Source organism: Pyxicephalus adspersus, chromosome 2 (genome assembly GCF_032062135.1).
Source record: "Pyxicephalus adspersus chromosome 2, UCB_Pads_2.0, whole genome shotgun sequence".
NCBI classification, from domain to species: Eukaryota; Metazoa; Chordata; class Amphibia; order Anura; family Pyxicephalidae; genus Pyxicephalus; species Pyxicephalus adspersus.
This window is the reverse complement of record NC_092859.1, coordinates 11,316,280-11,340,861: the sequence shown is the minus strand read 5'-3', so window position 1 is coordinate 11,340,861 and position 24,582 is coordinate 11,316,280. Positions and strand designations below refer to the sequence as shown.

The 24,582-nt window shown below is 40.9% G+C and overlaps 2 protein-coding genes across 3 annotated transcripts in view; one reads left to right on the top strand and one right to left on the bottom strand.

The window, feature by feature from the left end:
- The first annotated feature begins 581 nt into the window (after nt 1-581).
- Nucleotides 582-7,338, top strand: PRDX2 (peroxiredoxin 2). 2 transcript variants are annotated; one of them, XM_072399494.1, is made up of 6 exons: nt 582-750; nt 2,742-2,852; nt 4,035-4,188; nt 6,486-6,608; nt 6,704-6,834; nt 7,098-7,338. In XM_072399494.1, the coding sequence occupies exons 2-6, from the start codon at nt 2,750-2,752 to the stop codon at nt 7,181-7,183; spliced, it is 597 nt and encodes a 198-aa protein (XP_072255595.1). In that variant the 5' UTR covers nt 582-750; nt 2,742-2,749; the 3' UTR covers nt 7,184-7,338. The 2 variants fall into 2 exon arrangements, with proteins under 2 accessions (XP_072255595.1, XP_072255594.1); XM_072399493.1 differs by having other exon boundaries at nt 663-797.
- A 2,002-nt stretch (nt 7,339-9,340) lies between these two features.
- Nucleotides 9,341-24,582, bottom strand: part of HOOK2 (hook microtubule tethering protein 2) — a 33,829-nt gene continuing 18,587 nt past the window's right edge. The window contains exons 9-22 of the mRNA XM_072399492.1: nt 24,405-24,565; nt 22,149-22,289; nt 20,502-20,703; nt 20,286-20,396; nt 19,386-19,473; nt 18,959-19,028; nt 17,940-18,077; nt 16,386-16,473; nt 16,266-16,300; nt 15,672-15,754; nt 15,344-15,447; nt 14,253-14,357; nt 12,945-13,016; nt 9,341-12,005 (exon numbers count right to left, since the gene is read on the bottom strand). Coding sequence (XP_072255593.1) covers nt 11,835-12,005; nt 12,945-13,016; nt 14,253-14,357; nt 15,344-15,447; nt 15,672-15,754; nt 16,266-16,300; nt 16,386-16,473; nt 17,940-18,077; nt 18,959-19,028; nt 19,386-19,473; nt 20,286-20,396; nt 20,502-20,703; nt 22,149-22,289; nt 24,405-24,565 — 1,569 coding nt within the window. The 3' untranslated portion in view covers nt 9,341-11,834. The remainder of the gene's footprint in view (nt 12,006-12,944; nt 13,017-14,252; nt 14,358-15,343; nt 15,448-15,671; nt 15,755-16,265; nt 16,301-16,385; nt 16,474-17,939; nt 18,078-18,958; nt 19,029-19,385; nt 19,474-20,285; nt 20,397-20,501; nt 20,704-22,148; nt 22,290-24,404; nt 24,566-24,582) is intronic.

Genomic DNA, 24,582 nt, shown 5'->3' with positions numbered 1-24,582 from the left:
TTTCTTCTCATTTCCTATTGTGTCCTTAGGATAACAAGTTGTCAGAACTTATCCTGCAGCCCTAGGTTCAAATCTTGTCCATGACATTATCTGCATGGAGTTTGTATGTTTTCGCTGTGTTTTTATGGGTTTCCTCACATATCCCAAAATGCCTCATTGCCCCAAAAATGATTTTCTCCAAACAGAACTTTGTGCAGTGTTGACTGTAGGCACCAAATAATTAGTAGTATTTAATGTACAGCGCTGCGTAATATGTTGGCGCTATATAAATCCTGTGTAATTATAATAATAATAATACTATTTTATACCTATAATGCACTTTTATTATAAATAAGGCAGCTGGTTATCTTACATAAACTATGTATGAAGTTTGAGCTGTACATGTATGTGCCTGGTCACATATGCAGCAGTCATCCCCAGGCTTATGACACGTCACGTGATCACACCGCACCACGTGACCCTAGTCCATCAGACCGCACCGGATTCCACAAAAATCCTCACAAGGGGCGCGAAAGGCGGCAGGTGCTGGCGAAACCATATGTCCCTGAAGAATAGGGGAGCCGTCTTTTTCCTTTTACCTTTATAATCATCCCATTAGTCCTGGAACAACCTGACCGTACCTTTAGCTTCCATTATTATCAACACATAATAAACGAGTCGTTTCGCTGCTTTTTATTGCAGAGAGCTGTGATAGACTAGACAGGCGGCTCCCTCTGTCAAGTGGTACAGCCTGCAGCTATAAAAGGAAAGGTCAGTAGCGGGCCCCTTACATCGTGTGCTGACACTGAGCAGAGGAGGTGAGAATGGAGTGTGTGCTGGGTGTATGGTGACACTTTGCCAAGGAGGATTTATGCAGTATGATGCTGGGGGAAATAATATATAACCTGCTTCGTGCTCTGCATGAACAAAGCAACAAGCTGTGTCCATTCATTATTCCTGGAAGGGGATACTGCAGAGGGCTGTCATTCATTCAGCTTTCTATAAATACCTTCTACCTTATCATTTTATATCTATAATTATAGAATGCATTGTGTGGCTGTGCTAGTTTTGTATTGCTGATGTCATATTTAATCCAGGTTGTTACAGGTTCTCTTTATTATATGCAGTGTCATTCTATACCAGTCCTGCTTCTCCATTGCTGTACTGTGATGATAAATGCAATTACAAAATACGTTGCATTTAATGTTGCATGCTGACCTGTGATGTTGCTGGAGATTTGGCAAGTTATCCTATTATTGCTTGCTGCACTTACAGAATAGTATGCCTATTATTATTAAACAGGATTTATATAGCGCCAACATATTACGCAGCGCTGTACATTAAATAGGGGTTGCAAATGACAGACTAATACAGACAGTGATACAGTAGGAAAGTACCCTGCCCCGAAGCGCTTACAATCTAGTAGACCAATCTCCCCCAGTTTTATTCCTAACTATTATTAACACTGTTATTCATCATGTTGTCTTGGTGTCACCTTCTTTTCTGCCCTCTCATTTACCCCCTCCATATTCAGAGCTTTTCCAGGTCCTGTCACTTTCACCTATGCAACATCTCCAAAATCCGCCCCTACCTGTCCCCTGAGACCACCAAACTCCTTGTACACGCTCTTATCTCTTGTCTGGACTACTGTAACCTCCTCCTCTCTGGTATTCCACTAACCCGACTCTCTCCTCTACAATCTATCATGAATGCTGCAGCCAGACTCATCCATCCTTCCCTCCGCTCCTCTTCTGCTACATCTCTTTGTAGTTCTCTCCATTGGCTTCCATTTCACCTTAGAATAACATTCAAGCTCCTTTGCTTTGCCTTCAAATCTCTACACAGTTCTTGTCCCACTTACATTTCTGACTTGGTAAAAAAAAATACTCCCCCTGCCGCTCTCTTTACTCTTCCAATGACCTACTACTGACTTCCTCACTCATAACCTCATCACATACACGGCTCCAAGACTTCTCTAGAGCTGCCCCGACTCTCTGGAATGGTCTTCCTCGTCCTATTCAGCTTGCTCCTATTTCACATTTAAGAGCCCATCTTTTCAACTTACCTGTCTTCTGTCTCCTAAACCCTCAGTACTTCCCACAGTTCCATATACCCCTCCTAGTGTGTTACTACCTCTACCTCCTAGATTGTAAGCTCTTCTGGGCAGGGTCCTCGCCTCCTGTGTCACTGTCTATACAGACAGTAATATGTTGGTGCTATAAATTCTGTATAATAACTCCGTAAGAAGCTCGTACAACCAGCAGCCCATTGGAATTGTATACAGTAATGGGCAGAGCTGTTGTAAATGGCGGGCAGTGTTTCCATTGGCATGAAGTGGAACGACCCTTGATTGGGCAAAGAGAAGATATTCCTGATCAGTGTTTATTTGGAATACCTTCATTTCTCAATTTATGGTTTTCCCTACAACCTATGGGGAAACCCTAGGCGTCCACTGAACGTTGGTTGAGAAACCATGGACTGATATCTAGCTTGCTTACCCCAAGGTTAGTATTACAGGTGCCATTGACATGATGGAACCCTCACATACATTTGAGATCCAACACATCCTGGTAAAGTTTGAGTTGGACTTTGTCAGCTATAAACCATTTATAGGATTGCATTTACACGGTAAGGTTTGCTATAAATTCTCATACCAGAAGAATGAGGTTCTTGGCTAGTTAACATTTATAAAACCTGGGACACTTCTATGCATACATTTTATTCAGCTGTCTCATGGGTTGTATGTCATTTGTGTCTTACAGGTGGAATCATGTCTGCAGGGAACGCTCACATCGGGAAGCCAGCCCCAGATTTTGAGGCTACGGCTGTGGTGAATGGAGAATTCAAACAAGTTAAGCTGTCAGACTACAGAGGTGAGCGGTAAAGCTGCATGAAGGGGGGGGAAGGCATGGGATAGGCACCAATGCTGGTGTTTTGCTTCCTTTCTATGTGTGGGTATTGCCATTGACAAAAGTCGGACCAGCTTGAGGCATTTGGTTTAGGATTTGGGATACCGAGGGTGCTTGCGGAGACATTGATAGGTGCAGAGACACCCTGTGCTGTCGTTAAAATAAAAAGTAACAATATTTAGAACTAATTGTCTATAGTAATGTTTGGTTGATGGGCAGTTGACTTGGCACCATATGCCAGGGTACACAGGTGATGTCACCCTCACATTTTAAAACCGTGACGCTAAATATGAAACGAAAAGCTGAAAACCCGGGGTCAATTCATCATGATTTCTCAATAAAAACACTACAAATACAGATATGTTGATCCGGTCATAAATCTAATGAGCTAACTTCATGGAGTGAACTGATAAAGCATTGCAGTTCCATGCTGGGTTCAGTCCTGCCCAGTTCTATAGCAAAGCTTGTTATTCCCAACACTTAATGGCCAAAAATCTAGAAAAGTTTGAATCCCATCTATCAATACCACATTAACAAGTTACTTACAGAAAAGAGATTTGCAGGAATTATATTAAAGTCTCATGATAGTTTTTTTAAGGTTAAAGACAGATAAAATTGAATAATGATTACAGAAAACATACAATAATACATATTCAACAGAACAGTAATTCTGGAATTCCACTGATGCTGTATTTCACTCAATGTTAAATTTACTGACGCCTTTTGCAGTCACCACTACTTTTGTAATAAACTTCATTTAATATGTGCTAGACTACACTACACATCCCTCTGTAGTCTTTCATAACTCTAGTTTATAGTCTCAGCACTGAATTCCCTCCCATAGCAGCCGCCTGCTTTTTATTCCTCTCCTATGATCAGATTACCTGCTCATGTGAAAATAAAGCTAAAGGGGAAACAAAGCTCCTGCTGTTCCTTCTGGGAGACACTAGCAGGGGATAACTTTTATTCATACAGTGTTACTTTTGAATTGTTATTCTGCAGTAAGACCTGATCTATGTTGGTTTTTATTTCACCCTCCCGAGGCCTTTTTGGAATCACAAGCCATTGGTGACCATAGCTTTCCAGTCATTACCATTCAGAACGCAGGTAGTCTTGTGCAAAGCTAACGCAGGTTCTCTTTGGCAGGTAAATATGTTGTCCTCTTCTTCTATCCCCTGGACTTCACCTTCGTCTGTCCCACGGAGATCATCGCTTTCAGTGAACACGCCGAGGATTTCCGTAAGATCGGCTGTGAGGTCATCGCCGCTTCCGTAGACTCCCACTTCAGCCACCTCGCATGGTAAATAAGCAGCAGTGTTCTTCCCCCCAAATTTTTTATTGCTTGGTGGGAAGACGCTGTAGGCAGGCAGTGTCCCTGTATTGTGACCTAACTTTTCAGTAACCATTAAAACAGCCGGGTGGTGCACCCATCTGAAAGAGGCTGGGGAGGACAGTGAGCAGAAGAAATGTCCAAGCTTTCAATGCATTGGTGCAAGAATTTGGAATTTTTGGATAGAAATGCAATGTTAATACTGACAGGCTTTTGTTAGTTGCTCCTGCTGGGTCATGGACCTCTTTGCTGATACAAGGTATTTGCATTGACTGATTAAGAGGATCCTTTCATTTTGCCTTAAATGATCTTTAAAGACCCCTGTGGTTCAGGGCTAAAATCACTGGGGCTTCTCAAATGACTCCATGCAAATAATGTGTTCAGTCTTACTGCACAATGAATGTTGCAGCGTGCAAAGTCTTCAATAAGAGGGTCAGCGGTAAGGAGAACACAATTCTGTGCCATTAAAAAAAAGCAGATTAGAGCACCAATCAGATTTTAACTGGTTTCATTATTGGAGATATCATACAATTGTCCTACAGACCATAGTCACAGGTCAGTCATGCAAAAAACCCAACATTTTCCCACTGGACTAGTGGGAAGTGATAAATGTTAAAGGCGACGAGTTTGGTGACAACCAAGAATATTTAGCTTTAGTGAATCCTTTACCAGGACGGTAATTGGATACATGGCAAGCCCTGGCTAATTTTATCCTGTAAATTGGGAAAACCTAAAGTTTTGACTTGTATACTTTATTACAAATTTCATTCGAACTGTCAAAGTCTCCCACGTTCTGTACGGCATGCGGAGGTTCTGGCTTGTTCAGTGCTTTTGTCATTGACCATGAATATTACATGAGACGTGAAGACTCAGCAGAATGCGGCAGGGTGTGGAGGTGGCCGATGTTCTCCTTATCTCTGCAGGGTTCTGCTATTCTCCACCCAGCCAGTACAGTGCTGGCCGTTCCTCTTACTGCTTATCAGGTGACTGCAGATCTGCTCCGGTGTTAACGGTGAAGTTTTATGCCTGAGTAATCTATACAAAGGAAACTGCGGGGCTTTCATTTATTCAGCAATGGAATGTATTGGCAATCTCATCTAAACCATATTTGTGCAAGTAGTTTAAAAATATTGGACAGTTTAATTGCATATAAAAGATAAGGTGCACAAAGTTATTCAAAGGCTGGCCGCTTTGACGATAAAGATTGGGGAACAAAGTTCAAACAGTTGTGAAACAGAACTTTCTGAACAATGTTCATTTCAAGATGAGATTGCAATTAATAAGCATGTTAAGGTGTTGCAAGAGATTGAAATGAACATAGAGTATAATAAGTGTAAATCATAATACAAAACTTTACCTTTTTTGTATTTATTATTACACAGTATTTATATATAGTGCTAAAATACACAGTGCTGTACAAAGTCCATAGCCATGTCACTAGTTGTCCCTCAAAGGAGCTCAATTTAATGAACATATCTGATCATATACACATCATCCTATACAATGCATAAACTACAAAGCTAGTCCTCCATAGCAAAAAGCATCAAATCTTTTCAGGAGTCACCAGTGAATAAACTGACCTACAGAGGTAAAAGGAGAGAGAATAATCCTATAAATGTGATTGCAAAGGCAGTTTAAGGTCAGCCTTGGTGGGAAATATACCTGGCCAAAGAAATTTTAAGCTTGCTGGCTGTTCTTGCAATACACCCCACAGGGAAGATTTGCACGAACTGGACAGAAGCTGATTGCAGGGTTCAGCTTGTTCACCAGAATGGGACACAAATATGTTGCCATTCTAGGAGGACATTTCCAGCCACCAGTTTCTCGTACCTGGAATTCCTGTTTTTTGGATGTGGTTTGGGTACAGGCAGGTATATGGGGAGGAAGTTTGGCAGCATGATGTCTGTCCTTCAGTGTAGTTCAGCAGATTAGCCAGCAGGTCAGTCACTTCCTTTTGCATGAGTTGGTCCCCCCACCAAGGTTGCATTATACTTCCTTGTCCTTTATATTAATAGGGTCTTAAGATTTCCACTAGTGGTTCCTGCACACTTTGAAAGTTTAAAGTCTTCAAAGGGTAGAAACAAATTCCTGATTCTCAATTCATTTTATAGAATTGCATATGGGGTTTGTGTACAGAAGTTTCCCTTTCACCCTCATGTATGCAGGCTGTAGGGAGCCTTGAGCAGATCCGTTAAACACTTTTCTGGGTATCTGAAAACAAATTTCTGCAAGCCAGCTCACTAATCCTCTCCAAAACTTTCCTTCAGGACCAACGTTCCTCGCAAAGAAGGTGGTCTGGGACCCATGAACATTCCCCTTGTGTCTGATCTGAAACACTCCATTTCCCGGGACTATGGTGTGCTAAAGGAGGAAGATGGTGTTGCCTTCAGGTAAGACCTGAAAATAAGGTTAAGGATACATTTACCATTCAGACATCTGCATAGTGTTCTAGCCCCAGGCACTGACCATGCTTTGCTTTTCTCAGGGGTTTGTTCATCATTGACGGCAAAGGAATCCTCCGCCAAATCACCATCAATGACCTGCCAGTTGGCCGCTCTGTGGATGAGGTCCTCCGTCTGGTGCAAGCCTTCCAGTTTACCGACCAGCATGGAGAGGGTAAGCTGGGATTCACAATAGCTGCCAGTCAGGGCTGTGGACCCTGGGGGTGGTGGGTCATTAGGAACCCAATGTGCAGGAGCCAACAAATTTCTCCAATGAGTTGGATTGGGGGAAAACTTGGGAGCTGTGCACATAAGTCATCATGAGTAGGAACGTCATGAATGTGGTAGTAACATGCATGAAACCTTTCCTCGCCATAGATTCAGAGGTTTCCTCCCAGAGCCGATGTTTAATACCACTGCGGTCTCTTCTTTTTGTAGTTTGCCCTGCAGGATGGAGGCCAGGAAGCAGCACCATCAAACCCACCGTGAAGGAGAGCAAACAGTACTTCTCTGCAAACAACTGAGCTGACTCCACTCCATAAGATGTGAATGTCCCCTGTGATAAGAGGACCCCCTGATCTGCACTGATTTTGTTGTATTCATGCTGACACTCCATCCCTCCTTGCTCTGGAGGTTAAAGCACTTAGTTCTTCCATCTTAAATAAAACATTGTTAGAAATTCTGTGTATGATGTCTTCAGCTATACTGGTTCCATGGGTTCCTGCAAAGTATTCTAGTACTTTGCAGGATAAAGGGAACCTGCCATGAGATAATAGGGGCGCTCATTACATTAATCTCCTTTTTGTCTTCTCCTTAGAATGCTACTAGCAACAAAAGGGAGGGAAAGTTGTCACCTTGACTGCCTTCTATAAACTAGTTTTCTAGGTACAGGTGTGATCACCTGACCAACATTCTAAACTCTCACCTAGAAACCATATGCATGTTAGGTTTTCTGATCCTTGCTCATCTGCATATCCGTTCCAGGTAAATCACCTATGGATCAGAATTACTGCCAAATAACTAAATTGGAAGTTAGTAACAGCTGTTCATAGATCTGTCATGGCAGGTGCACCTCACCTGTTACCTGGAACAGGTGTGTAGGATACAACTACAGACTCACTACCATAGGTATATTGATTAAACACACCTCTGTGCATGCATTCCAAAATGAATGGGTTGCACTTTAATAAATAGGGTCCTACAACACTTTTTTTTATAAAAAAATTTGCCAACTTATCAGTTTCCAAAAAAAAAATTTTACTATCCAGTAAATGCCACCTCCAGCATGCCTCAGTAAGGGTTCCTAATGTTTTAGGGTGCACATAATCCTTGCTGGCTCTACCCCCAGCTTGGCCTATGCTAAGGTTCTTTTATTATTTAGGGTGTATGCTTGGGGTAGCACAAATTTACTGATATGGTACTATTGTATTTGTATTGAATAATTATGTAACAAGGCCAAACTGATCATTTATAGTACTCACACAATTTACCTGGTAAGCAGCAAAACATTTGTTCAATATAGCAGTCATGTAAAGGTGATGCACTACTCAAAAGTTAACAGTAAAAACAACTCAAAGTAACCTTTTCTACAGCTTTGTAACAAATTTAAATTTCTGCTTGCACAGACAGCTGCCATTCTTAATCTGGCTCTACACCTGGCTCCTTTTTTTTTGGTTTTCTGGGGCCCCTTCCCTATAATGTGGCTACAGACACTTCTGCTAGTCCTCCTCCCCTTACTAAGGTTTACTGGATGGGGCAGCTGATTGTATCCTCTTAGATTGTAAGCTCTTCAGTGCAGTGTCATTTGCAATCCCTATTTAATGGGGTATAATAGTATTTATTATAGCACCAACATGTTTAATAGTAATTAGTGGTATTTAGGCTGAAATATGTCTGGGGCTCTTTGTTCTGGTGGATGCAAATTTGTACTGCACCCTTGCTGATTGAGGAGAATTTGACAAAGGTTGAATTGATGGCACGTTAGCGGGGGGGAAAAAAGTAATTACCAAAAAGAGCCACAGAGCCAGCAAAACCAAGTGTACCTAGAAGATTAATTAGGAAAGAAGGATGGCATCCCACAAGCATACAATCATTTGTAAATAAGCCCCAACGCTCAAATATTAATCATGCTTCTAGACACAAGAGTGCACCATGCAATGATTGGAGCCTAAGAAAAAAAAACCTGAGATTAGTATGATCGCCATGAAAATGTGGAAGAGTATACCCAATTCAAAACTAAGATCTTGTATTGATGATGGAGGAGTTGGACTGCAATGTTTTCTCCAGCTCATCCCAAAGATGGTCAATGGGGTTCAGGTCTGAATGTCTCATGCTCTGAACCAATCTTTCACAGCCTGATACCAGTGAATCCTGGCATTGTCATCTTTGAGTATGCCCGTGATATCGTAGGATAAAATCTATTGATGGAGAAACCTATCATTGAGAATTTTCAGGGAGTCAGCTGAAATTTTTTGGGCACATAACAGTAGTGAACCTGGACCTGATCAACTTCTCCCCCCTCCCTAGAGTACAACACTGCCTCCAACAGGCCCCCCCCTAAATCACAACACTGACCCCAGAACATGGCCTGCCACACCCCAGATCAGAACACTGCCCCCAAGTACTTAGGTATTTTTTTTTTGGCCCTGCAAGTCTTGAAGTTAGGAAAAAAACAGATTAGATAAAAAGAGAAATAAAACTTTATTTGTAGTGTATAAAAGTTGACAGTTTAAAAACAACATGACTAAAGAAGAACAAACAGCAGCTACAAGAGTCTTCAAGCTTCCTCAACATCCCATCTATAAATAAATTGTGGCTACTTAAACTTTATAACTCAGAATGACATTACACTAGAAATACTGATAAAAAAAACACGAACGAGATTTGTACGGGCGTGAAGGAAAAGCAGTACATCCTTCCCAAAATGCTACACCAGCCAATGGCTGACAAGGCATGCTGAGAGTTTTAGTTCTACAAAGGTCGAATTATTACCTGTTGAATCCTAATGATGATAGCACCACCGACAGGCTGCTCACTCATACAGCATCAACTCTATATACTTTAAGTTCCGCTATAACTTATAAAAAGATGTTTGTGCTAATTAAGATGACCATAAGAATCTAACTGAAAGCAAAGCTTCTATGACGTTATTGATACAATGATGCCCCATGTCATACCTTGAAGGAATAAGAGAGGAAGAACACAAAATCCAGGTAAAACATCTATATAGACAAAGATGGCAAAACTAGAGTGAACTGCTTTTCACAGCTTACATATATAAGGACAAAACCAAAAGCATACAAACAGTCTACTGAAAAATGATGGTAAAAAAGTATAAGTGTATTTCTTTACTGAGGACCGGGTCTACTCAACACCAAAGCAGAAAAATACTTAAAGGGGACCAAATAAGCATAGGAGCTATGGCTGCTGTCAGAGTCACTGACCTGCACCAAGCATGCAGCAGAGCCCCAGGTCAGGAGAGACGACCTGCATATTCCATGGCGGTGCTTTTAGTTTCACCTCCTTGGAACAAGCTTGGAAAGTTTAAGTGTGTAGGAACCTCCAAGTCCTATACAGAAACACACAAAGCTCTCACACAACACAGCGGGTCCCCAGGAGATTGGACCGATCTTCTTACAGTACTTTTATGTGATGATGTCAATCTGTGAGGCGGTGCAATGAGCAATAATTATGTCACAGTTAAAAGGACCCAAATGTAAGCTGTAGATGCCAACCAGCACAGGTTGGAGCTGGTACTGCTCTACCTTGCAAAAGCAATGCTAGTGCCAAGGTAGGTTACAATAGAACTAGCACTTCTGCAATTTGGGAAACATCCAGGTGAAAGTCCCTGCTATACCTTACAAGGGTTACCGTTAGAAAATATTCTCCAGCTTGCTATTGGTGTCTGCATCCTGCATATGCTCACAGATTTTAGAATATCATAGTTATAGTTTGTAGAGAAGTTAAAAGATTTAAAGAAAAAAAAAAAAAAAAAAAAAAGAACAAACACCTGAATAGTACACACGTGACACAAACTATAAATAAGAAAAATCATAAAGGACATCAATGACAGTTGTTGGGTGACCCCTATGGGTGCAGGGAAATTCTGTTGAAAGGAAATAAAAAATAAATGAGGAGGATAAGGATAACCCAATTCCAGCCAATCATGTTTTATAGAGGAGATGAATCAAAACACTAATTGGTTGGGAACCTGCACCCTACATAGCCCATTACCAAATAAGAGTTACAAGGACAAAATTCATACTGGATGTGGAGCTGCTGGCAGTATCTGTACAACAGCTGTAATAGAATTCTGTGAAAGAGGAGAAAAGGTGGCCGTGTCCTAGGAGAGGCCTTTGGTTTGTGCTTTACTAGTAAAGTGCCAAAAAAGTTTCCCAAAAACTTTCTCAGCTTGTAGTGAACCAAAACAGCCATTAGGTGGCAATCCATCACTCTGGACCTGATAAACTCACTCCCCAGCATGGCTGCCAAGGGACAGAACTGTCACCTACTAGCTGATATTTCGGGTACTTTTTCAATAACTTACATCTGGATAGAAAGAACATATAATGTGTATATAACCTTCAAAACGGACGGTGCCCATATTTTTAATTTAAAATATTTCCTCTGTATTAAAAATCTTATATAAAATCATTTTTAACTCTTTGAAAGGACATTAAATAGTACCATTTATAAAGAAAGTGGGCACTTTTGTTCCTGCTGACTGGCTGAACAGAAGTTCTTATGAGGCTGTCAAAAAGTTCAGCATGTCACATTGACACGTTGGCTAATTAGCAGGACAAGAAGATGCCCATCTGTGCATTACAAGGGGCATAGTATATATCATTATACCTCATTAGAAAGGTGAAAAAGTAGTGATTGCCTGTACAGTGGAGGTGGGGCAGGGGAATAAGTGCAGGAACGTTTCAGCATTATATCTACATGGCGTTAAATAAAAAGAGGCAGCGAAAGATAAAAGGCAGCTCCCCCTGGCTTTTAGAGGAGATTCATTCTATAAAAACAAATGCCAGGCACCCAAGCAGAATGACGATCATGGGTAGCAAGTGAATTCCCTTTTCCCTAGTTACAGAGCCTGGCAGTTGATAGCTTATTAGAGGCCTAGCTTTCTATTCTGTAGTTTGTTCTGAAATGTCTATAGCTTTAAAATGAGAAGAATCAGGAAAGGCTCTGGCGCTTCTCGGCATTAGTATATCTGGGTAAAATGGAGGCGCGGGAAAGCTGGCTGCGTCTGGCATTGGTGGCAAGCCGCTGTTGAGCCAGGAAGGACTGGGCACCACTGGGGACCTGAGTCCTCTCATCTGTGACCTTCTGCTGGAGTGCCATGCCCTGCAAAGAGAGAAAAGGTTCAATTAGGGGGTGTAAGCTAGTAATCTGCCACTTAACTTAAAAAAGGAGGACCTGGAGCATGATTTCCCCAACCAGGGTTCCTCCAGAGGTTGCTGGGGGTTCCTTGAGCAATGACCAGTTTGTGCCTCTCAGGTCAGTTTAACTAATACCAAATGATCTTTTTTGGCTATCAGTAAGAGTGGCATTCTTCCCAATGGTCAGCAGTGTAAGATATTCTTCCCACTGACCATCACGCTTATCATACTGTGAGCTGTCGATATAAGAATTATAGCCGGGTTCCCTGAAGACCTGAAAGTTATTTCAAGGGTTCCCCATGTTAAGGTTGAAGAACACTGCTCTAAAAAGGTAATATGAACCTGGGTTCTGTTATTATTATTATTATTCAGTATTTATATAGCGCCATCATATTACGCAGCACTGTACAGAGTCCATAGTTGTGTCACTAACTGTCCCTCAAAGGAGCTCACAATCTAATGTCCCTACTATAGTCATATATCATTAATGTAGTCTAGGTCAATTTAGAGGGAAGCCAATGAACCTAACGTCCAGTTATGCAAATATCCTTAGCTAGGAGAACATCATATTGGCTCATTGTCTTCTATGGCTGAAGCTGGTGTAAGCATAACACAGGAGCTTGGATTGCAAGAGCTTTCTAGGCAAAGGATGGGACTGCAGGTGCTTGGATTACAGTAATATAAGTATTCTGCCTCTACCTGCACCAAAGGAATTATTTAATCATCCATCCATTGCATCAGTGGCAGCGTACAAACCACAGAGACTCCATCTAAACCCCAGTGGACCGGAGCTGCCAGTTGTAAATGTGGTTGAGAAGCCTCTGCACAGTGTTAGGAATGCAGAAGTATCTGACGTACAGACCAACATCACCTACAATTATTCATAGAGAAAACTGTCACTCACCATATTATACCAGGCACTTATTATAAGTTTTTCCTCTTGATCTCGTTGAGATTTTGTCTTGTCAAAGTCATTCTATAAGGTGAAAAAACAAAAAAAAAAAAAGTTAAATCAACATTTTGTTTAAAGAATATGAATAGAAAAGATTTAAAAAATTGTCATTAATCTAAAACAATGATTTTCAACCAGGGTTCCTTCAGGGGTTGCTGTGGCTGACTGACCTCCTATATGTTACTGTCTGCAACATTTTGGGACCAAAACTACTTGATAGAGCCAGCTGCATGATTAATGATGTTTATAGAGGTCTATAAAGATGATATTCTAGCCACCACTGTAAGGGAGGCACCATCCACTGGCCACCAATTTAGGGAACATTATACCCACTGAATCCCAATTAATTGATCTTAAAGCGGAACTAAAGTGAAAATAAAAAAAAAAAAAAAAAAAAAAAAAAAAAAAAAAAGCACCTTTATCCCACAGATCCCTTGATCTGGTCCCACGTCGTTCTAGAATTCTTCTTCGTCCTGGCGCTGAGGAAGCCATCATAAATCTTCTTTTCCAGTCTTCTAGCTAGGTCACTCGATCTCGCACAGCGCAGGTGTGAGGTCAGGTGACGTAGCCCACTGTAAAGAGGGGGGACTGATCTCACTGAGCATGTTTGAGATCGGCATCTCTTTTCCCTTAAAGGTAAAAATACCCCTTGTGAACTGAGCCTCCCTGGATGCGTGACGTAGGTTTCCTAGAAGGCTCTGCCGCGGCGATCAAGACTTATAGGAGCGGCTCTGCACTGAATTTAGGTCTGCTTTTAACAGGGGATCCCTGAGGTTGATTATTTTAGGAGTTCCTCAAAGTTAAAAAGGTTTATAAAGGCTAGTCCTAAATATTGCAAAACTCCAGTTTAAAAAATACACAGATGATTTGGTAAATAAAAGCAGCTCTGGCCACAGTACTCAGTAGGTTTCCTGCAAAAGATCCATTTTGCTTCTGGTTCTCTACTGGAAGTTTAATAAAAGTCACCATTATTCAACCCATTTCCTGTAAGGCCAAGCTGTCATGGATGTCCCCATGTCAGCCTATTTGCACAAAACAATACAGCAGAACGCTCCCATTGTGGGTGTATCACACTTTGCAATACTGATAATTGCCTATTGTCCCACGTGGAGAATATAAAGACCTGAAAAGGTCACATTGACCCATTTAGGTGAAGTTCACACATATATAGATCAATATATAGGAAAAAAAAAAAACAGTTTTACTTTTTTAGAGTTTTACTTTACTATTTAGACACAAACTAGCAGCTGTCTTGCTGACCTCTAAATGCCGGATCCGGGTCTCCTTTTCTTGCAGTTGGTTCTTTAAGGCTTGGATTTCAGGAGGGATGTAATTCTGCTGTTTTGGGTCCAAAGTCTTGATTACCTGCACATAAAATAAACATCTGTAATGGTACCACAGCCTGTAACTAATACTGTTACCAGGTACATGCACCATCAAAATATTCCACCTACGGACAAGAGCATTAAACAGGGAAAGTGCCAATAAGATAATAGTAAGTATGGAATAAAAAAGGAAAAGAAATTCTATTGGACAAGAAACTATAAAATATACAGTCATGTTATACAAGTAAGTAAATCTCATTGAAATCTTCCCAAATACTTTACCAGATAAACATTGGATCCTCATTTAAACATCACCTACAGGTTGGGCAATCTTCTTGACCATGAGATACACTAAAATTGACATTGAGTATCCATTCTTATTTTCTAAATGATAAAAACATATAGATTCCTTGTGTGGAAAAAGTACACCCCTGAGTTTTCCACCTCAAATTAAATGAAAAAAGGGGTTTAAGATAAGGTGCCAATAATAAGACCATCTTTAGGGGTGGTCCAGTGGAACCAGTTTTGTATAAACCTCAGATATTGAGGGTCTGGTGTTCCCTTTGCTATTTGTTTGTGGTGTAATTGTGACGAGATCAGGGGGCTCTATAAGGCCCTCAGAAAAAAGGCTGTAGAGGTTTAGGAATCTGGCAAACTGATTCGAAAAGATTGCTAAATTATATGAAATAGGAAAGGAAAAGAAGCTACAGAAGGCCTAGATGACAAGAGATTGCTAATATGTCCAGCACATTAAGCCCAACACCTGGCCAGGTAATGATATAAGGAATCTTAAAAGAAAAAAATTACACTGGGATCCGCAAACAACAGTTTGAGTCAAATTAAAGGAGTTTACATTCAGAAAAAAATCATAGCAATTAAAATTGCATGGAAGGTGTGCCAGGAAAAAATATTTGCTGTTCAAGAAACATATTGGAGTGAGATATAGGCAGGACCAGGAACAACATTTTAGGAACTGATCAATCAAAGATAAAGCTGCAGGACTACTATAACTAAAGACTTGCTCACCGTGCGGGCTTTTTCGACATATCTTTTGTACCTCTCCTCCATGGCACGCATGTCTTCCTCCTTCTGCCTCAGGATTTGTTGTAACTCATCCACTTTTTTGGACACTAAGGAAAGAGAGCCAGTATACAAATCACCATGACATTCCCAAAGTAATTACTAAGCAAACATAACATAAAACAAAGTAAACGTGAACCCCAAGCAGAATGCCAAATATATAGGGCCTGATTTTTTAAAGCGGTCCTAGATTTGAAAGGACAGACTATCATGAGAGAACCTGGAATGTAAATCAAAAGACTGGATGACAAAATGAAAAGTGACATTTACTTACTGTTCAGGTCAGCTTTGGGTTCCAGGGTCTCTATATACTCTCTCTTCTTCTGTAGCTCAGAATGAGCATCATGCAGCATATCACTGAGGAAGTTAAAGAGAAGGTAAAGTTTATAGACTAAAAATCGCCTTTAGCTTGCACCCCCTTTCTTTGCCAACATGTACAGAAGCTGAAACCATTTATGAACTATTTAGCTACAAACAGCTTGTGGTGCATAATCACTGAACAAAACTATGGCAAGTTATCAGAAAACAAATCTTATAATAGGTGCCACCATCCATCATAATACAGTGAAGGTGAAGCCTAGCTGCCAATATCAGGGTGGACCTTAGGCACCTGCCCCACTCTTTTATAGTCCTATATTACTGCTCTCTGTATAGGTTAAAGGTATGATTTGAGATTTTGAACTTTAATAAAAGAAAACACCAAATTGTAAAAGTAATTAGAAAATGGTCAGAGCTGGCTGTGGTCACTGGCCTTGCAACCTAGCCTCAAGGGAAGGCTGGAATTCAGCTTTACCACAAAGAAGTTTTTTAATAAGAATTATGTTGAAGGGTTTTTGTTTTTTTTTTTGTTTAGCAGGTTCACACTTACAGATGTTCCTCCAGCTTCCTCTTCAGCTGCGATGACTGCAAAAAGAGAGGATATTATAGAGGTCAGAGTTACATATATGATATACACATTACACTACACAAACATTCATGCTCTACTCACATCTTCAGCACGGTTGCCTTGTTCCCGTAGTTGTCTCTGGAGATCCTCCACCTGGACCCGGAGCTCCTGGATTTGCTGTTGGTAGAGTCTGAAACAAGATCAGAGCCAGTGTCAAAATAATATAAATCTAAATTAAGAGACTGACAGGGCCAACATGGCGGACATCCAGAATACCATTATCCTGGCTGACTTTGGCTCCCAATAATTTCCCGGAATTCAGAACCTAACCTTCATCCTTGAGTACTGTAGTCAACAAAAATGTGAATTCATGTGAATCCAGGTAGCTAAATGGTAGCAATGGCACATTGAAATATTCTTTCTCATTTTTGCAAGGCATTAGATAAGTTACAGACCCTTTTAGCTGGGCGCACCACCCGGCACCACCACTTTTCAGCAACCATCTGGCTGTTTTTGGGCGGTTACTGATGATTTGGATCACAATACATGAAACACCACCCAACTACAACTTCTACCCACCCAGCCTAAAATAATTTCTGTGTTGAGTTATATAAAATATAAAAAGTATGTGGGCACCATCCAATCACAAATGTGGCATACCATTCAAAAGCTATAGGAATTTTTAGAGTTGGCTTCCCTTTGAACCTATATTTAGTCTCCACTTCACTGGGAAGGTTTTGACAAGATTCTGTTTATTGTAATGATTTGGAAGGGTATCTACATGCTTCGGATTATGTTTTTTGTTAGGAGCATGTTTGCCAAGTATTGTGTAAGTGCAATACATCCATTTAATAAATCTAAAAGATCACAGTACAATTGTGACAATGCCTTCAACAGCTTTGCTCACCAGAAGTAGTGATTTATGTTCAGGGTCATCATCTACTACTACTGAACTGTGAATTTGGCTCAGAGATCAATCATTTAAAATCAGGGTGTATTTGTGTTAGCAGTTCTTAGGCTATGTACACACACTTGGTTTTGTGAGGTTGAAAAGAATCTTTCACAATCGTTTCAAATTACAAACAACTGAAAAATGAATGAATGAGCTCTGTACATACAGCGCTGTTCTGCTCTATGGGGACGGGGAGAACGAGTGACGGGCAAACTGCTGCGCTCTCCTCCCTTCACTTCCAATTGCAGTTTGTCTTCTATCGTTCATGGATCCACCAAGACGGATCTATGAAGGACACCGGACGGACATCAGATTTTTGTCTGAGACAAGACCTGTGGCTCGAATCGGCCGACAATCTTCTGACGTTGATCATCTGAGCATACATAGCCTTAGCTGTGTTCACAAATGTCAGATATGGATCAGAACTTGTTGCAGCAACTCAACCTTTCATTTGTTGCAGTCTAATCAATGAGGGTGAAGAGGTTAATGCAATGCTTTAGCCTGCCTGAAGCAGACAGATGAAATGATCTCAGCCTAGGAAAATGTAGATTTTAGGAACAACTTTCAGATGATAAAAAGGACAGCTTTTAGAAACTTTCTACTAAATCTGTAAACATGTGACACATGAGGTAATTATTCATGCAGTATGGTTCAATTAGTCCACAATAAATGTCTGTCTTCTGACATATATATATTTGCCTTACCGGTTCTCACTTTCCTGGCGGTTACGGCTCCGGTTTGATTCCTCCAGCAGGTTTTGCATCTCGTTGAGGCGCTCCTGATATGAGCCTTCCTGAACACACAGCCGCTTGTTCTCCTGCTGCAACCGAACTACTGACTCCCTGGTAGACATACAGAACTTCGTAAAATACATGACTTATAGGACTGCATAAATCATAAGTATATTGCCAAGGAACAAAAACAGTTAAAAAGTTACCTTCTTAGGTTCCACAGAAAGCACCCCTTCCCCCAGTTGCTGTGCATTCATAGTTAAGCATCAATGAACACCACAGCTGAGTTGTACTTCCAAAGCAGCAATACTGGGAGCTATGCTTTTGATGCACTCTTTCCTACTGACCAATCACAGAGTGCCTTGTATTCTGTGAATGGCCAAGTAAAGAATAGGGTGTTCAAAAAGAAACCCTAAACCTTACTCCATTCTCCCTACCCAAGCTCTAAATACCTTAAACTAATACCTGAATTAGTTGTCACGTGAAACACTGGGTTCCAGGCATTTACTTTTCTGGACAGGAATTAGCGGGTACTTTTTTTAGGATCCCATGTCATATGGCTGACAATCAGGACAGTCCTTATAACTTAAACTCTCTAATTTTGGTTACCTCTTCTGTCTACTTCTAGACCTTTGTGGCTAAAATCAGTAGTACTGGGGTGTAGGAAATGTTAATTAGTAGGTATGATCCCATCTCTCTGCTCTTGTTTGGTGGAATTTTAAATTAAAATGTAATTATGCATACACAGCAGTTTGCCATTTTCAACAGCATACCCTGGTAATACCACCTACTGAAAGGTTCTGATGGAACAAGTGGGGGGAGCTTTACAAAAACTGCACCATCATTTAGTTGGTCCAGGACAGCACAAGGTCTAATTATGACAGAGATTACAGGCACACAGACTCAGCAATCATGCGCTGCATATAAACATGGCTGCTTCTACTCCTCCACCCCACAGCACATCACAGAAAGACATTGCTGGGCAGACTTACTTCAGTTCTGCGGGCAGGATCTCTGCTGCCAAATTCTCCACTGAAGGGGATGGCCCAGAGAGAAGAACATCTGAAACAGCGAAGGATGAGAACACATTACACAAACAACGTATACAGCACCCCCTCCCCTTTGAGATTTAGTTTAAGTGGTGTTTATAAAAAAGGTCCTGAAATAATGGCAAGCTCAGAGATCAGATGCTTCTGAGAATAGAGTATATCAACAGGTGCTTATGACGGACCTCAACCATTTAAAATGTTTTCTCATTTCCATGGCTGTATCCAAGTCGCTGACACAATAAATAAGGAAACTGACAATCAGAATAACAGCCACCATTTTCAGACTGATGTCAGCAATGGTGGGCTCTATTTTGAATAATAGGTTCCCTTCAACACTCAGGAGTAAAAGAAAGTTGTCACAGCCACCTACCTCCCTGTACAAGACATGTCTGCTGGAGGTGGGAACATCGTAGCTCTTCATTGGTTTCACGTAGAGAGTCCCGCTCCACCACCAACCGCTGGGGAGAAAAAACAAATACATATTAACATGAGATACAAAAAACGACTTCAAACACTATCAACCAGAGACAAATACACAAGTATAAGTCCACATCTCCACTACATACAGGATCAGAGACGTAGGCCATAAACTACAAACAACTGCAAAAAAATAATAGTCTTGATTCACCCAAAACTGAAATAAAAAGTAATACCAGTATAAATCAAAGTGACAACACTAACTTGTAATTTTATCAAAACTTTTTTCTGAAGTTATGTCGTGTACAATGGGAGGTACCACCTCCCACACCAAGTAATGTCAGATAGCAGCTGTGCAAAGAATGGAAACAACACCTGTCCAAAAGTATTCAATAGCTTCTTTTACGAGAAAGGAGGGGGAGGAGGCATTGGTTGCGTTTTGTAATCTAGAAATAGGGTCACTATAATTGCAATTACTTTTGAAAACAGCTGTTATTTACATACAAGAATGTCTGATGCAGAAAGTTTGTGAACTGAATTCTCCTTGACTCCTTTACTGCACACAGATGGAAATAGGGAGTCACAAAATAAAGATTACTGCCTTTAGATAACCCAGACTGCATTGCAAGACCAATACCATGGCTACACAGTGGTGTGGACGGCTGAGTGGAGAGCAAGTTGTCAGCTTTTGGGAGCCGCATGGGAACACCTATTCACCCCACCCAGTCTAAACCTATTCTACCAAAGCAGCCCGATTATTTTACATTTAGTTTACTTGATATAAAGCTCCTGCCACATATGAACCAAATACTGGAATAAGGGCCTCCCACTGTATATTATAATGCAGGCTCACCTCTTTCTCCTTTTGTAGGGCTTCATACTTCTCCTTAAGAGTCTGGAATTCAAACTGCCATTTTTCAGCACGCAGAGATTCTGATGAGTGCTTCTTGTGCAGTTCCTGGATCTGCATTGTACAAGTATAAAAACATACCAGCGGAATTAATACATTCAAGCAGTAAGATGATGAATGCAAACCTAGCAACTATTTTAATGCCACTGGAAGTCTTACCTGTCTGGTGAGCCCCTCCACTTGTCCCCGAGATGCATGTGCTTTGTGAAGCTCATCCTCCAGCTGACAGGTGCGCTGCATGTAAACTGTGTTTCTCTCTTCCAGAAGTTTCACCTGGCGGCGAAGGTCACCCAGATCTTCCAGTTTCTTTTTGTAGGACTCCACAAGAGACTCCAACTTCCCCACTCGATCAGAAGAGTGCCTTAAGAGAGGTAACAGTGATGAAAGATTAAAATTTATAGTAAATGCTGCTGTCTACTGTACAGCTGAATTACCCCAATCAATTTAACACACAAATAAATTACATATTTATTATTATATTACCAATATATTCAATTTTGATACCTCTCATATCAAATGAAATATTAAAGTATGACCAACGAAAGTTGGTGAGAAACTCAGCCTAAACGAATGCACCAGGTATACAAGGTTTTCTACCCACAAAAAGTAGCAAGAAGGAGAAGCAACCCCAGTGCAACAAATGCAGAACTCTTTCTCCTGGCAAAAGATATTACAAGTTATACATAGGGTTAAAGGATCCTCTTTTATGTATATTTGGCAGTTGGGACCATATTAACGATAATACACTAGGGTGAGTTTCCAAAAGATGGGCTAGTATTTTTCTATTAGCAGCAAGAAGAGCCATCATGGCTTCTTGGGTTTATTAACGACCACCCACATTAACCGAGGTTTAAACAGCTTGGAAACCGACTTTTTTACAGGAAACTACTGGAAGCAGACCAGGAAGATGATTTTGATGTCACTCACTTTTTCGGTAAGTGGCATTTGTTGATAAGGTTTTGCTGCTCCCTGAGAAGTCTGCCATTTATGGAAAATTTGAATACTCTACCCGGTATATTATGAACAGAGTATTTTGACCATGTATTTGATTGTTACTGTATCGTTTTTTCACTGGGACTGCCACATGGAAATGTTCATAACGGTTTGGTATGATAATTACTTATTGTGTTAAGATATTTTTATGAATCTTAAGGGACTATACAAAGTATAATTACTTGTAGCAATGTCTTATGTGGAACTGATGTGTTATTTTCTTTTGGTTTATATATCTACAATATTGTGCTGCTGTTGTTCTTTGAGATATGTTTTTTGTAGATGTTTAGCTAAAAATTAAATACATTTAAAAAAATAAAAAAAAAAATAAAAAAGTATTAAACATTATAATGTATATGCAGACAGCATAAAGCACATTGAGTTGTTAGGTCTGTGGCGACCAGGACTTTCCATTATTCTTCCAGTGGAAAAAAATAGATAAATGAAATATTGACCTGCTGCTCCAACTACAGACAATCCTCAAGACCACAATGCATTACATATTTAAACATTCACATGCCATTTTCATTTCCATGATGACATTGACAAAGATAAATAATATTTTTTCACTATGATCCTGAGGTCAGTGCGCCAATATTTGTTTATGTAGGTCTGTGCTTCTCTGTATCCAAGATCCTAACCAATATTCAGGGAAACGTCCCATGGACTCACAAGGAAGCAGTCACAGCACAGAAACGATATAGTCAGTATTGTAAAGTTATTTATTGTTGAACTGAGATCTCAAGGATAATTGTTCTTTGAAGGGCACCATCTCTTTTTTTTATTATTATTATTTCAAAAGTACCGTCTCACCTGAGCACATCCATTTCATCCCTCAGTGATTGGGCCTCGTGTGCCAGGCCTGTGAGATCCTGGTTACGCTGCTGTAGATCCTGCACCTCCCGATCCAACTCCTGACATCGCTGCCTGTAGTCATCCCGTGCACTCTCCAACCTGCAGCATACCGAGAACAATGATTGCTCTTAACAGACAATTGTATTTTTAATGGCATCAATTTATTTATGGTAACAACAATGAATCTCCCTAGCATGCAAAGATGGCAATAAAAACATAAAAGGTATCCAAACTCCATCATAAAAATCGCTTTAGTAGGACTTTAAAGTAACTCTGCCACAAATACAAGCAATAAAACAAATTGTGCAAAGTATTTTTTTAAAGGAATGCAAATGCTAAAGACACTTTATCTAAATATCAAGACAAGCAGTGGATCCAGAGTTCCACACAGCTGAAGTCAAATCTTGCATGCAAATCTTGACCTTTTCTACTTATAGGTCTGAAAGGGAAAAATTAAACGTCCACTTGGGGAGAGAGTATGGAGAACCACAAGGTCACATCATCTTTATTGGGACAACATGACCCATTCTCTCTTGTGCCAGCTAAAGCATAACCATCAGATTCCGAGCTGCTGACAATTATAGAGCGGGGGAGTGGACTAATGTCATTTAGGCTTTCACGTGCATGTCAATGAATGCAGAGTTGGAAGGTCGAGCTGTAGACCCTGTCAGGAGCTGCAACACAAAGGTGGCTACAAGGAGGCTCCATGGGATCTCGCCAGGCAGCATAGCCAGCCTAGATGTTGAAACCACAAAAATGAAAATTTATTGGGAAATTACAACAAAAAGACAGAACCTGCAAACCCAAGGAGGTTATTACAAAATGTGCAATCCTTGCACCGCGAGCTGGCACATTGCACCTAGACAGCCGCTAGAACACTCAAACGCCAGAGCAAATGTCTGCACGTGTGACAGTTGGCAGCAGTGGGTAGTACTAGTACTGCTCACAGTAGCTCCTATTTATTCCCCTATGGTGCTGCCGCAGGGAGATACTACCATGTAGTGTCTCTCAATAGCCAGCAGGTCTATGCATGAGGTAGCAGTAAACACATCACAACCCAACTGTAGGTGTGAATCTAGCCTAAGTGCTAAGGTGTGCTTCTGTATTAGGCTGGGTATACACATGCAATATTTGTCATTGGAAAGGATCTTTCACGATCCTAATGATAAAAAACTGCACGATGCATGAACGAGAGCTGAACATACAGTGCTGTTCTGCTCTAAAGGAGGGGAGTGCACAATGGAGCGGCACCCCGCTGCACTCTCTCCCCTTCACTTTCATTATGATTGTTTCTCATTCGTGGAACCGCCAGGACGGTCGTCAGTACGAGCGCTGTACACACGCTAGATTCTCATCTGATATCATCTCCGAGGAGATTCTCGAACGAGAATAATCTGACGTGTAGCCTTACACGAAGTTTTTTTTGGCCAGTTTAATATTACAAACAAACAATATGTAAATAACTCCATGACAGCTTACTTACCATGTCTGGTCCCTAAATATTCTGTCCTAGGAAGCAATATGCGATTATTCTGACAGCAGGGAGACGTCTTATTCTGGACCCCTCCTATCTCTAAAGTTTCTCCAGACTCAGAGACCTGTGCTAGGATTTCTCCCTGCCTGGCTGGGAGGAGATTATTGATGTCACCCAACTGCCTAACCGGCAGATCAAGATCTCTGTGACTGTTTGTTTCTGCATGGGACCAAGCTCTTGACATTCACATCATTATATATTCTATGTTAACACATTGCAATTACCTTTAAAGGTGGTTAGGTAATGTTCATTATGGTGATCTAAAGTGTTTTTTCCCTTGCAGTCACCTTATCAAAGGCTGGGCTTGTGCCAAGAGAATTTATGAGGTTTAAAGTCCAATAACTCGTAACAACCAATAAGAAGAGGCCTACAGATGAGTGAAAGGCTCTGCCTAATAAGCTCTGGGCATAGGCATGTTCTGTGTCTGTGTATAATGCCTTAGAGCTCCAGTTTTTTCCTACAATCCAGAAATACACTATGTGATCAGACGTTTAACCCTATAGTGTGATTGGGAAACAAGGGACGGTGGGATCTATTTTTGCAAGGACGAAATAATATAACATCAGTATGCTCTGTAAACACCTGGAAGGTGTATTTAGCGGTATATACCAGAATTTTACTGATAGGCACCAAGAAATATCAGCCACTCATTGTCAGGCTCTAATCCAGCTCTCAGATACCTGTAGTTTTCCTCCTGTAACTGCTCAATCTGACTCTGCAGCAGAAGCATTTTCTTGTTGAACATTTGGGGTGATCCCATTCCTTCCTCCTCCTGCTGCTGTTCTCGGAGGGCTCGGTTTTCCACCATCAGGCTCCGCTTTTCTTCCATAAGCACCGAGACCTTAAAAAGGAAGGGGA

Excerpts from the sequence above, each read along its gene's own strand:
- PRDX2 (XM_072399494.1), top strand. The coding sequence starts at position 2,750 with ATGTCTGCAGGGAACGCTCACATCGGGAAGCCAGCCCCAGATTTTGAG. Across the intron at positions 2,853-4,034 it reads TAAGCTGTCAGACTACAGAG|GTAAATATGTTGTCCTCTTC; the intron begins GTGAGCGGTAAA and ends TCTCTTTGGCAG. Across the intron at positions 6,609-6,703 it reads GAAGATGGTGTTGCCTTCAG|GGGTTTGTTCATCATTGACG; the intron begins GTAAGACCTGAA and ends TGCTTTTCTCAG.